The sequence below is a fragment of the Nothobranchius furzeri genome, chromosome 10, assembly GCF_043380555.1.
Source record: "Nothobranchius furzeri strain GRZ-AD chromosome 10, NfurGRZ-RIMD1, whole genome shotgun sequence".
Taxonomy (NCBI): domain Eukaryota; kingdom Metazoa; phylum Chordata; class Actinopteri; order Cyprinodontiformes; family Nothobranchiidae; genus Nothobranchius; species Nothobranchius furzeri.
The window spans coordinates 57,483,210-57,497,994 of record NC_091750.1 but is presented as its reverse complement, the minus strand read 5'-3'; the positions used below and the strand labels follow the sequence as shown (position 1 = coordinate 57,497,994).

The 14,785-nt window shown below is 40.1% G+C and overlaps 1 protein-coding gene across 4 annotated transcripts in view; it reads left to right on the top strand.

Annotated features, from left to right (window-relative positions):
- gabrg2 (gamma-aminobutyric acid type A receptor subunit gamma2) overlaps positions 1 to 14,785 on the top strand; it is a 60,702-nt gene that overhangs the window by 950 nt on the left and 44,967 nt on the right. For all 4 annotated transcript variants that reach the window (XM_015961391.3, XM_015961390.3, XM_015961393.3 and 1 more), the window contains exon 2: positions 11,969 to 12,108. In XM_015961391.3, coding sequence (XP_015816877.1) covers positions 11,969 to 12,108 — 140 coding nt within the window. The remainder of the gene's footprint in view (positions 1 to 11,968; positions 12,109 to 14,785) is intronic.

Below are 14,785 nucleotides of genomic sequence, written 5' to 3'. Positions count from 1 at the left end.
GGATCAGCCGCAAGTGGAATCGTCTGTCTGACATCAAGTCAAACATTTGCAATGGAAATAACAGTTTTTTTAATCTAACGTTTTGGATAATCAAAAATAATAATAAAACCAATTTCAAAATGGCAGACAATCACCGAGACCTAGGTGTGAGGCACCATAAGGGCAAGAACACATACGGAGTGATCTTGACGCACGCTTCACGCGAGTGTCATTAACGTTTGTGTGTGTTATAAACAACTGTTTCTATTTGGGAGCTGCATCGTGTGTTGATGGAAAGGCAGATTAGAGAAATCTTAGGGTTTCTCTCTCCCGCCGTTTCTTCCCTCTCCTTGTGCAGCTGAGGAGTGAAAAATGGAGGCAGATAAATCCGCCAACGTTCAGTCACCATCACGCTGATCGCGATCTCAGGGTTCCTTGCCCCGTCTCACACCGACAGGCCTGTTTCATTTCTAAATGTGTGCACAAGTTGTGTTCAGAATACACTTGAGTAAACACTACACCCCTCTCAGCATTAAAATGAGAGATTTACTTACAAAAAACGTGAATAACTGAGCAAATGTATTTTTCTGAGCAATATTTATCACCACCTGCAGATTTTTTATTTTATTTTATTTTTTTTTTACTGTTGGACAAGATGCAAACATTTGCAAACAGTATATGATGTCAGACGTGGCTGTTTGTTTGGGAAGCAGCTGCCCTGGGAGTCAATAACAAGTCACACATATATAAAAGCTCTTACATAAGGTCTCTGCATGCTTTCAGTGTGATGTACCGCTTTGTGACTCACTGACATCTACTATGGACTGTGGTGTCAGCCTGCATTATAGCACACTCATATCAGTCAATTCATGCTTAATATAAATCAAAGGTGCTGCAATCTTCTTTTGAAAAGAGGTCAAGAAAGAAATTTTGTTCGATGTCACATTCGGACTTGCTTGAGGTTATATTCATCAAGGCCTGAAGAAGAGATTATCTGATCACATGCTGTGAACTGCTCCTAGCTGGCACTTTTTATGACATCTTAATTCATATTTTTATATTTTAACTTTTTATTCTCATTTATATAGTAGTTTATGTGCTTTTAGGAAGTATTGACTCCCACTAATTTAGTAACAGTATATGCACTTTTAGTAATTCAATAAGAGCACTTTTCTTGCTTGTATTATTGCCATATTAAAGGTGTGGTTGACTGAAATAAACCATTCTAATGATTATTTCTGATTATAATCAGAACTCTGAGTTTTTCATGCAGGCTGAACATGAAAATAGTCTCCTACACCTATCTTTTTCATTAGCTACTGATTTGAAAATCCTGACAGATCTGTGTCACACTTAGCATTCAAGGACTCACCCATCTTGGCTCACAACAGGAAAAGCTGTTTTAGAGTCCGGGAATCAGCAGAGGACATCCCAGCTAATTGTTAGCATTAGCAACTCCACCACACGGCATAAGTTCCTCCAGGGCTGAGTTATTTGTGGAGACAAAACATGCATGTTGCAAATCAACGGTAGAGTCACCTTGTTGTTAGCCAGTCCAGAACAAGATGTCCAAATATCAGGAAATAAGACTCCAAAACCAGCCATCTGAAACTCAGCTGTGGTGTGGCTCACCTCTATTTCCTGAAAATGGTGCACCAGAGTACAACATACAAGGGATCCATTCCTACTAGAGACCACTGCAAATGTGTTGATTAAATGAGTGAACCACCTATAACACATTTGCTGCAAGTATCAGGTATGGTTTTAAAAGTTTGAATTCTAGAAAGTTGTTGTTTTAATACTAATTGCATTTTTCTATTATAACAATGAACATGCAAAGTTTTGAGGTGATGCAGCAGAGTTTTATTGTGAAATTCAACATCTGCAAATTCTGCTAGTGTTGTTTTAAAGATATATACATTTAAATGGATAATGATGTCATCAGGGTTGTTTGCTTTGGCGGTGGTGTCAAACTTTTGTCTTAAATTGGCTTTGGAGCAGAATTCAGAACCTGAATAGTTGGGCCAGAAGACTCTGTTACTAGTTGTGTCATGATCAGAGGCAAAACATTTTGAAAAGCCCTAATTTAGAGAATATCAAACTAATATATGTAGTTTTGTTTTTGTACAGATAGTAGGTCCTGAGAATGGGAAAATGACCTTTGGTAAGAGTACGTCTATGTGTCAGTCATATCGACATTTATTCTACAGTCTCTAAGGTAAAAAAAAACTAATCACTGATTTGAACAAATTTATTTCTGTTTATTTCTTATTAGTACATTTTAATTCCATTTAATGCAATGCCTAAAACCATACTGTACCTCATCTACTTGTGCACAAGTAGTTTCTAATGGGGTAGACCGATATATTGGGCCGATATTTAACGTTTTCTATACATCAGTATCGGCCGATATTTGCCCTTAGTAAAGTTTATTTAAAGTCAGGCACATCCTCGGGCAGCTGTTGCAGAATTTAATTTAAATGTATTTTTACGTTCAACTATAACATCTGCATAATAAACAGTCTAAATTATTTTTTTTAGGTGTCTGACTTTACCACTGAGTAGTGCACAAAGCGAAGATTTATCGGTTTGTCAAATTCAGTTCAGAAACGGATTCAGCTTCAGAAATTTGTGCATCAGCCGATGTTATTTGTGACATTTTACATGACAATAAGGTAGAAAATGTCTAGATATCAGCCATGAAAATTGGCCCATAAAACTTTGCAGTATGTATCGGCCATCAGCTGATCATGTCTCTCATATATCTGCATCGGTATCGACAATAGAACAACTAATATCGGTCTACCTCTAGTTCTAATCATTAGAATAAAGAAACATATAATTGGTAAATAAGTAACATGTCCCTGGTTTTAGGTCAAAGTTAACTATTGAGATGTTTTATACTGTTGTTCCTCAGGGTTGTTGTTGACGATGGTTCAAACTGAAAAACAAAAGCTGAGATCCCTCAGGAGCACCTCTCTCCCACCCTTTCTGGGTTGTCAGTCAGCTGTGTATAAAAACAGAAGGAGCTGAAGCCCTTGAGCTTTTCAAACTTGTCGAAAAAAGTGATCCGGTTTCTGATGTTATTTTATGGTACTAAATGAAACAAATACACAAATGACTTGACAATCAGAAGAAGAAATGGTCATTCTATGTCGGGATAATGCCATTTTGGACAACTACAACAGCTAGCTATGCACATCATTTTGTTATCCAGCTAGCTAATATCCATTTGTTACACTGATGGATGCTTGGACTTGAACAAAACATAAAGCAATTACAATTATAGGTTTGTTAAACATTCCTGTTTAGGGGGCTGCCATGGTACATATTGTTATTCACCTCTAAACTGAAAGTCTTTATTCATGATTTTACAGCAAATATCAATGCGCTGCAAGTCTGTACCACACCATCAAGAACTCATACCAGTTTACATGTGCACTAATGTATGAAAATGCAAATTAGCCCTGCTTCCAGCACCTCATCTGGCTCCCATTCATTCTGCCTAAGTACACTTTGTTCACTTTCTTTTATTTTTCCGATGAGCAAAAATGTGTCTTAAATATGAAATGAATGAGGTCACCAGGGAGTCCCTTGCTTACAGATGTGATATTTGAACTGACCCTGCGACAGCTGGCCCATGAGAGATAATCACATGTCCAAAGTGACATTTACTCATATTTACATTACCACTTAACTACAGAAAGCTTTATTTGTATTTAAATTCCTGTCAACCATGTTTAGATAATGTTTTGTGAAGACAGGCTTTTCACAGTTGCAAGTTTGAGTTCTAATTAGTTCAACGAATGACATAAATTGACAGTTTACTGACCTTTCTCAGTGGCCTAGTGGTAGAGTGTCCACCCTGAGACTGGGAGATCAGGGGTTCGATTCCTGGTCGGGTCATACCAAAGACTTTGAGAAAATGGGACCCAATGCCTCCCTGCTTGACACTCAGCATTAAGGGGTTGGAGTGGGGGGTTAAACCACCAAATAGTTCCCGAGTGCGGCTGTGTCTGCAGCTCACCGCTCCGCCAGGGGATGGGTCAAATGCGGAGAACAAATTCGCACACACACCAGTGTGTGTGACAACTAATGGGACTTTAACTTTAACTTTTAACTTTAACTTTAATTAAGACCAATTACAGACTGACCTAAAGTCACGTTGTACTTGATTGCAGACAGAGACGAGTCGCCCTTGCTGGCTCGTGAAAGTTATTCTCTAATTTGATTTTATCTGGAATAAGGTGTGTCTGCTAATTTGTGCCAGAACTCAACTACACCACTGAATTCATGATGGTTAAGGTTTTGTAAGCCAAGGCTGCAGATGTGTTGCACTTTAATTTTGCATGAAAACAATCTGTTTTATATACATATATATATATATATATATATATAAATAAATATATATATATATATATATATATATATATATATATATAAGAATTTTAAAAAGGAGGGAAAACACTCCTACAAATTGACAAGTTTGCACAAGTGATAAAGTCAAAAGCTTTGCTGGTTTTTCTAAATGTCTTAAATGTATTTTTGTTGTTGATGTTGAGATTTCTTCATCATTTTCACAACTCAAAGAATGTAGCTCCTGCTGCACCATAAAAGAGCATATCACGTATCTGACTATAATTTGCAGGGTTTTAACATGATGCGGTCAGTGTTAGGAGCCTTTTTTGTTGTTTTGTAAGTTCAAATAGTTTATTTTCTGTTGATGTCTGATCTTTTCTGTTGTGTTAGGGCTAGGGAGAGTGAATTTGGCTGGTGCCCTTATTGTGACAGATTTCTCAAGGACATTATTTTTGAGCTCTTCAATAAAAAATGCAGTTTTATCTAGTAAAGTTGTACAAACCACCTCATCTTATAAAATTTTCTTTAATTTTACTAAGAAAGGCTCAAGTTTAACTCATAAAACCATCTCAATACAGGGCTATCAGAGTTCAGTTAACTTTGTATTAGATGCATCTTTGCAAGTGAATGACTATTAGATCAAAGTTTTTCCCTCATCACATCAACTATCTTCACTCTCCTCAAAGCCTCGAGTGCTCTCACTACTGTTTCTCTGCTTCTTCGGTTGGATAATCAACTTACTCTAGCTTTTAAACAGCTGAGCTATCAAATACAGTTTTAATAGCACACTATTTTTTTAAATGCCTACACTAACCATATAATCTGCTACAGTGGTAACTATCAAAAGCAGTATTGGTTTCCCTTTTAAAGCTTTTGCTTATTGATGAAGATGGCTAGCATTCTGTTATTTTTCTCCTGTATAAAAATGTTTAGCTTGGCTGTGGTCAACCTGCTAAATGGTTTGCTATGTTCTTGCCAAAATTATAGAGCCGATTTATTGCTGAGTAACACTCTGAATGTTCAGAATGCTCAGAAAATCACAGGGACGCAACTAAAAAGCGGGTGATGCTGCAGTTACTAAGCTGTTTCCATAGTTACTGCTAATATTCCCCTCATTAGAACCGCTAGAGACTGTGAGGAACTGCACCAGCTAGTGCTTTAGATTTCAGTGGTGATGTAGTTGTTAAGTTAATTTTGCAATTATCACTGACGTGCATGTTTGTGCATTAGTAAAATTCCATGTGTGCAGCCTTTTCTGTGTAACTCCTGGTATCAGAATTAGTAGGCAATCCGTCGGTTCTGGCTGAAGTTGAGAACACATTGTCTCTCCTTTGATCTGCTCACGTTGGGAACATTTCCATATATGCCGAGACACTACGTGGGATGAATAGAGATGATCAAACTGCAGCTACCTGAAAAACTGCAGATTTTTCAGCAATCTTCATTTTTTAAGCTGTCAGTCTATTTGTTTTCACATAAGTAAAGTAATTAAGATTTAATGGTTTCTGCACTCATGCTGTGGTGATGCATTGCACTTAATGGGGTTTAATGCGGTCCAAGAAAGCTTCTGGTCAGCACATCAGCTGTCATACCTATCCCGAGAACACAGAAAATCCATCTATATCTTTCTGTTTCACCATGGAAACAAGTTTTCCCCCTCTAGTGATATAAGTCTTTTATTTCACACTAGAGTTTCCTTGGGTCTAAAGTCTCACGTTGCTCTAAAGTAGTGCTGAAAGCTCACAACTAGCTCGGTTCAGCGTGTTTCGTATTTGTCAAGCTGCCAACTTTGTTACTATTTCAAATTACTTTTCAGACTTTTTGTTTTAACCCAAAAAGCACTGAGCAACAACCTAGCTAAATTTTTGGTGACATTCCTCTACATTCTGTTAAACTTTTCTCATCAATATTCCCTGCAGATTAGCAAAAAGTGTTAACCTATTCACTGGACTGTCCTTTCAGACATTAGGAAAGAGAATATTCTGTGCATATGCATGCAGCATGACCGCGTAATATCCACTGACCAATCCCAAACCTGTTGTGTCTATCACTAGGGGGCAGTGTAGGATAAGAGAAGCAAGTAAGAAAGAGCAGAAGTGCATGAGGGAATGAAGATGGATGCCTGATACTTGATCATATGAGGCAGGTTCAAATAAATATTGGAAAAGGAATCCTTCCCTACTCATGCCACTTTCTGATACAACAGCCGAACATAACAAAACTTTTATCGGTTGGTCTCACTCAAGAAATCAGCTAGCCATTGATGTAGTGGATATATATTTTATCAGGGCCGCCAAGTCTCACAAAGGGAGTGTGAGACACATTCATTTGGCTGTCTTCACAAGCTATGATGCCACTCCTCCAATTTCCCAGACTTAAAATAAATAGTTAATGTATTTGATCCACATATTGCAATGCAGTGCTATACACAGTCCCCTATGGCACAGCTTGACAAGACTAACCATCGGGCATACAGGGCGTTTGCCCGGTGGGCCGACAGTCCCGACACCTTCCTTCCTTATAAATGTACGTATTGTTCTGCCCGGTCCATGAAGCTAGTGGGCTATACCAGTAGCCTGATTAACACTGGGTTGGGCCAGTCACACTGTAAAACACCGACCCTTTTCGCTTTGGTTCTCCCTGTGTTTATCAAAAAACAAAGTCAGTGGTCTGTTAACATATTATATTATTTCCTCCACTGACAGGAAGATAGTCCAGTAAAGTCTTGAGACACCTGCCACCTTTGGCTCTGTGTACAAATGTGCAGAGCTACTTATCCATTAGGATTTTCTGAGATGGAGCGAAAACACAACAGAGGAGCAGAGAAACTGGAAAAATAAAAACTACAGTTTAAGCAAATGTGGTTCAATGAGGATAAAGAGAGTTCAGTGGGAGAAGTAACTCTGTGCTAGCTTCCATGTTATAGAACTTTCTGGATCACCACACCAAATTAGCCTTAAAATAACTCTTTTTGTTGCTTATATAATTTATTCTACACATCCTTTTAATCACACTAATTAACCTCAAAAGGGTCAAAACTGGACCTTTTCTGCCAGATTACTAATGTAATTTTTGTCATGCCAAATGTTCTTCAGAATGTTCCCTCTGTATTTATTTTTTCAATATTTGAAGTCCCCCAGAGGGGCAGGCCCAAGTGTCTGGGACTGCCCCTGCGACCCAACCCTGGGTAAGTGGAAGAGGATGGATGGATGGATGGATGGATGGATGGATGGATGGATGGATGGATGGATGGATGGATGGATTAAAACAAAACACCAACATGGTGTGACATCATGATATCATTAAAATGCAAATGCCCAGGTGACATCATCCAGTGACTGGGTCAACTTCAGCTATTTGTGTTGGATGCAGTTGGCAACACTGTGTGTGAATGCACATGGAGGATTATTTTACTGACTTTTATTTAATTACACATCTTTTCAAATGCAGCAGAATTACTTCATTAGTTTCTCAGTCACATCAGCTGACACTCTTCTGCACCCCATCGTAAAAGATTTCAGTTAAACCAGAAGCATGCCTGTGAATTCTTTTCTCACCTGCCTGCAGCAAATTAGGCACCAACTCAAGACGCTGGTACGTGTTTTGCTAGGTCGTTTCCCAAGAAGAGCCCACTTAAAGGTTTTGGAGAGTCATTAAATTATGGAAGGAATGTGCTGAAGTGGCAACAACAGTCTACTTGACAAAACTGCCTTCAACTTGTGTTTCTGAACATTAAAAAGGAAGAGGGTGATGCAAGATAATTGTGTCACCTGTCGTTGACTCAGAGACTCACTGCACCTCCATGTACGTGATGTTAATTAGATTTGTGCAATAGATGAAAATAGAAACAGTTTTCTGAGCTTTTTATTTAAAACAACCATCAGCCCAAAGATAATTAAATGAAACCAAATAAATGCATAATTTAAAATAACCTTCAAATATTCCCCCCGGTCCAAACATTAATAATGCCATAAGTCATCTCAGTATGGGGAAAACTGTCCAACTGACTGCATTAGTTAAAGCTATCTTTACAAGTAACACACTAATTGGATACAGATTGTGCGATTGTAGGCCTAATTAAATAAAATAAGGGTCAGAAAAGTTTTTATGTGCTTTGTGTACATACTCAAGTCTTCTGTTTCTCCGCTTTTTTGCACAGTAAAGAACATGCACATAAAATCCTAGTTTCATTACCAATGGCAGTTCAAATCTAACCTTTTTTTCAAGGTAATGTCATACTAGATAGTTTTATAATGCCAAACAACATCATACCCACCAGAACAGTGAGATGCTTCGCTAATAACAAACCCTGCGTCACCAGTGAACTGAAGAATCTGCTAAATGAGAAAAAAAGAGCCTTCAAGGAGGGAGACAGGGAATTATTGAGGAGTATACAGAAGCAACTGAAGATCAAGATCAGAGACAGCAAGGAGGCATACAGGAAGAAGCTGGAGAACAAACTACAGAGGAACAATATCAGAGATGTCTGGTCAGGGATGAAGAAGATTGCAGGCTGCAACCAGAGGAAGGATTGCACAGATGGCAGCCTGGACACAACCAATGAACTGAACAAGTTCTTCAATAGGTTCAGTTCAGGAACAAACCCAGCATCCTCCTCGCCTGTTCCCAGCCAATCATACATCCCATCCTCCTCTGATCCAACATTTTCCTGTCACACGCCAGCTCTTTTGTCCTCTAACACAGTCATGGACCCTTCTGGTTCTATAAATTTGTCTTCAACCAAGTCAGGAGATGCTGCTGCCCCATTTACCTCCCCCTCCCACCTATCTGTCTCTAGACGTCAGGTGAAGAGGCAGCTGGAGAGACTGAACAGGAACAAGGCTGCAGGTCCAGATGGTGTCAGCCCCAGAGTACTGAAGGCCTGTGCAGAGCAGCTCTGTGGGATTCGGCAGCACCTCTTCAACCTCAGCCTGGCCCAGGGGAAGGTTCCAGTCCTGTGGAAGACATCCTGCCTTGTTCCAGTTCCAAAGAAAACTCGCCCATCAGTCAATGACGACTACAGAGTGGTTGCCCTGACATCCCACATCATGAAGGTCCTGGAGAGACTCCTGTTGGTCCACCTGAATAAGCAAACTAGAACATATCAGGACCCGCTGCAGTTTGCTTATCGCCATGGAGATGGAGTTGAAGATGCCATCATCCAGCTGCTTCAACCAATCCACAGTCATCTGGACAAAGCAGGCAGCACTGTGCGGGTCATGTTCTTTGATATCTCCAGTGCATTAAACACAATTCAGCCTGATGTACTTTGCCAGAAACTCCAGAAGACACAGGTGGGGGCCTCAACTATCACCTGGATTAAAGACTACCTGACAAACAGACCACAGTTTGTGAGGCTTAAGAACTGCTCATCAAACCAGGTGATCAGTAACATTGGAGCACCACAGGGGACTGTACTCTCACCATTCCTTTTCACCCTGTACACCTCAGACTTCCAGTACAAATCAGAGACCTGTCATCTACAGAAATACTCCGATGACTCTGCAGTTGTCAGGTGTATCAGAGATGGACAGGAAGCTGAGTACAGAGAGCTGGTGGAGCGCTTTGTGGCATGGTGTGGAAACAATCATCTGACCTTGAATGTGAACAAAACAAAGGAGATGATTTTAGACTTCAGAAGAAACAGGGTGGAGTCAAACACTGTTTCCATCACGGGAGACGAAGTGGAGGTGGTTGACGAATACAAATACCTTGGAGTTCACCTGGACAACAGACTGGACTGGAGAAAGAACTGCGAAGCCATTTACAAGAAGGGACACAGCAGACTGCACTTCTTGAGGACGCTTAGGTCCTTCAATGTCTGTAGCAAGATGCCGCAGATCTTCTACAAGTCTGTTGTTGAGAGTGTAATCTCTTCAACCCTCGTCTGTTGGGGTAGTAGCATCAGAAGCAGGGACCTGAAAAGGCTCAACAGCCTAATAACAAAGGCTGGTTCTGTTCTGGGGACGACTGTGGAACCACTGGAGGAGATAATGCAAAGAAGAATTCTCCAGAGAATCAAGAAAATTATGGACCACCCCGAGCATTTTCTTCACAAGACTGTCCGACAACGGAAGAGTGTCTTCAGTCAGAATCAAACATGAAAGCCTGCTCACCCGCCATTTGATTTTCATACAGGGGACATCGAGCAAGCAGCAGCTCTCAGTTAGGCAAGTGGGGAGTAAATGAGTCAGGTAGATACGTTGGGGCATGCCCTTCTAAGGCCTTAAAAACAAAGGGCAGGCTCTTGAACAGGATGTGGAAATTTACAGATAGCCAACGAAGACGTTCCAGGACAGGAGTAATATGACTCTGCCTGTTGGTATTGATCAGGAAACTAGCTGCAGCATTCTGGACCACCTGCAGCCTGTTTAAGGCTGAGGCAGGGACATCAAAGGGAACTAAAGAGTTGTGAGGGTCCATTTCAATTGCTTTGGTCTTGAACTTGTTTAGTTTCAGGAAGTTGTCAGCTACCCAACACCACACCGCTAAAAGGCATCGGTGAAGGAGTGAGAAAGCATTTGGATTTTTCATGGCCATGCGATCTGACAATCATCTGCATAAATTTGATAACCAAGACCATATTTTTTCAGGATTTTGCCCAAGGGGAGGATGTAGCTAGACCAAAGGAGAGCACCAAGAACTGAACCTTGAGAAGAGTTGACCAACTGATGTTAGCTGTCTGTTTTATTGTTACTTTCACACCATTTCTATGTTGATGTTTACTATGCGGGTCTTGTGAGGACTCATGCCTAATAATTAGAATGTCTTATCTCCTGAGACATTGTTTCTAATCTTGTTTTTGGCTTATGGAGAAATCAAAATGTTTGGTTTTAAGATCTAAGCTGTCATATTGCATGAATAAAAAATATAATAAAAAAAACTACTTTTTCACTGTACTTTAGACATGATAAAAACAATACTTGTAAAATGCAATAAATTTACAATATTTGAAAACAGGAATTCAGATTTAAACATTTTTTCCCTTAAAAACTCAATTGCTCTTTTGGCCAATTAGCATTCAGTTTGTGGCTTTGGTGTTTAATGCAGTATGTGCCAACATTATTTGGGTCAACAGCAGGTTTGCCATCACAGTTTATATTTGAATATAAAGATGAGTCATTGTAGCGTGACACTCTGATGAAAGCAGTCTAAAAAGTATTTTCGTATAATGTGATGGTTTGGACATTTTCTCTAATACCAAGTGAACAAAAATGATCTAAAATGCTTCCGCTTTTTAACTCTGTGACTAGATCTGCGCTTCATTTTGTAGGATGAATTCACCCAGGTGGCAGCTGAATATTTAAATTTAATATGTAACTGTCCACAACTGAATTGGTTTTGGATTACTTTTACTAATAATGCCACTCCCAACTGAACAAGATTACATAAAACGCCGGCTGTGTCAACTGTTGGCTGTGATTGCTTTATACTCATATGAGTTTGAAGTCCTGTTCAATCTATCTAGATTAGGTTAAAACTGTGAATACCAATTTGAGAAAACACACATGTAGAAAACTGCTCTGACCTTGGATACAGAGAACACTTGCAAAGAAACCACCTCCTCCATGTCTCTTTTTCAAAGAATCAATTTATTTACTGCATTTGCTTTTCTCCCTCCTCCCTGCAGCTCCCTCCAGAACGATGACGATGACGAGGTGTCTAACAAGACGTGGGTGCTTACTCCCAAAGTGTACGAGAGTGATGTCACGCACATCTTAAATGGCCTGCTGAAAGGATACGATAACAAGCTCAGACCTGATATTGGAGGTGGGGACTTATTAAGTACTCCTGCCTGATTTCCTGCTTTATTTTTTAAATGTGTTCAATTGTGCATCAAATTTTGAGTGACAAATAAAAAAAGGTGTACGATTTGGTCGTAACATCCTGTTAAGCAGTAGAGCAGCTCAGTGCTGACAGGTAGCTCAGCTCTATATAAAGTATCCCCAGCTGTGTTTATGTCCGTGCATGCATTACGGTAAGGGAAGCTGTCCATCATCGTCCTGTAAGCCTGCAGACAAGTAGCTTACTCCCTTCACTTTGATGGACAGCTGATGAGGACACTCTTGTCTCTGTGATCCTATCAAATTAATCTGCACGAGTAGAAAAAGGAGACGCTTGGAAAGCTTAAATCCATGATCTGTGGGGTCAGGTTTCTGAGGAATGTGGCTGAAGTTAGGAGATGTGCATATATCCTTGCATAGGAATAAAATACTGCCCTTATAGTTTCATAATGCTATTTGAGAAGCATTTGCACAAAAAAATGACAGAGCAAGAATTGTTTTGAATATTAAGCTTTTGGAAATATCCTTTATTTTTCCACAGATTCACCATCTTGTGTGTTCTCGTGTCTCCAAATGAAATTTTAAAGGGTACATGTTGTGTAAAATTCCCCTTTCATATCCCTTCGTTCTGTCATATAGGTCTCTACTGTGTCTTTTAACCCATCCACCTGTTTTATGACAGTGTTTGGTTTTAAAACAAGCTATTTCAAAACAGCCCAATTTGTGATGTCACAAATGGGAAAAGCAAAACAGAATCACATCTCATGTGCAAGAGAGAGCTGATGCTGGAGGAGCAGCAGCTCTACTCTAAGACCCTCCCAGATATCAGCGCTCCCCAACCTATAGCAGTCTGAGTGGGAGGTGGGTGGGGGTGGCCAGTTCCAGCTTGTTTTCTTAGAGACAGAGCCCTGAAAAAGCTCATCCTGGAAGGTACTAAAAATGTCAAGAATACAACTGCTGAAATTGCTTCATGTGAGAGGGATTTTGTGCAAAAAACTTCATAAACACAATTTGTATCAACCATAGAACTATTATAACTTAAGAAAAAAGTCACAATATGCCTCCTTTAATACCAACCCTTCAAAAGCCCACACCTTTCTTCCAAGCAGTGCATAAACAAGACCTTACATAATTCTTCACTGGCTTCCTTACTGAAATCCTCACAGTCCGCTAGCTAGAAAGTTCCACCACAATTGGATCTGATGCTCATCAAGATGCTTTGAAGCCTAATGAGCGGATCAAAAAGCATAATGGAAAAGATAAAAGCAGTTGACTTGTATTTCCAGAATCCTGCATGTTATCAGTGCTGTTAAATAATATTGGACACTCAAAACCATTTATCTTATTTTTATAAAGCATTATACTCTGCTGCCCACATTTACTGAAGGGCATCAAATTTGTTTCTGAAATGTCAGTCAAGTGACTGAGCTGACGGCTGAAGAGCAGCTCAAATATGCTTTGTTGTTGTGCAGCATTGACCAAGAGAGCCAGCGGAGAGCTGGGCGGCTGCCTGCCACCGCCTCAGTCGTCATCTTCAAATGTGCTATGATCTTCCACTTGCTACCAAGCTACACATCCTCACAGGGGATATAATTAGCTGGCTATACTGTCATCTTAGACAGCAGCCAAAACGCCATACTTAGGCAGCGCTGAGTTTCTCCGCCACTCCACAGAGTGCTGGGGATTTAGATTAATTGCTGATTGTGCCATTGCTTCCTTTTGAAGTCCATTGTGATGCATATTTGTTGTTGATGTCATCAGAGTCGGCTGCACACGGTAGAACTGTTGCAAATTAGACATAGGGACAAAAATGTAAATAGCAGTGTTTCTTAATTAGTCTTTCATCCATGACATTGATGATTAGCTGTACAGTGTGTGTGTGTGTGTGTGTGTGTGTGTGTGTGTGTGTGTGCGTGCGTGCGTGCGTGCGTGCGTGTGTGTGTGCGTGTGTGTGTGTGTGTGTGTGTGTGTGTGTGTGTGTGTGTGTGTGTGTGTGTGTGTGTGTGTGTGTGTGTGTGTGTGTTCATACTGCATACTGAGGACCATTTTCAAAATTTTCACCTTCAAAATCAGGACAAAGTGAGAACATTTTGACGGGTCCTCACTGTGTTACAATGCTGCTGAGGGATAGGCATATGGCTGTCACTAAAATCACTGGAAGTCAGTAAAGGTCCTCACAGCTACTTGTAAGACAAGTGTGTACTTTTTCAAAGGCATTTTAAGAACTGCAAGATGGATTTTAATGAAAATTTCAGAGAATGGTTCAATTTAATTTCAGGAGTCATCCTGATTCAAGATGGCCACCACAACAAATTGACATTTGCAAATTTGGTGTAGGTACTGGATCTGCTCAGGGTACCAGATTGCCTCGGGGGCCTGCCACTGCTGATGACGTCACACTGGACGATTGGCTGGATGTACGACTTGCGGATGTTACGTTATTATGTTTGCAAAAATTATGTTAGCACGTTGGCATTAAAGATTTTGACTGGCCGGACAAATTCATGGTTGTAGTTCTTAGGAGACATGGACAACTTTATCAAAGAAGTCCAACATCACTGGTGTGTTTAGGTTATAATGACATTCTTGGAGTGAAGAAGATCCCACTTATAGAGTGTAATAGCATGCAGCCCATTGTTTCAAAAACTGGCATGATGGGATTT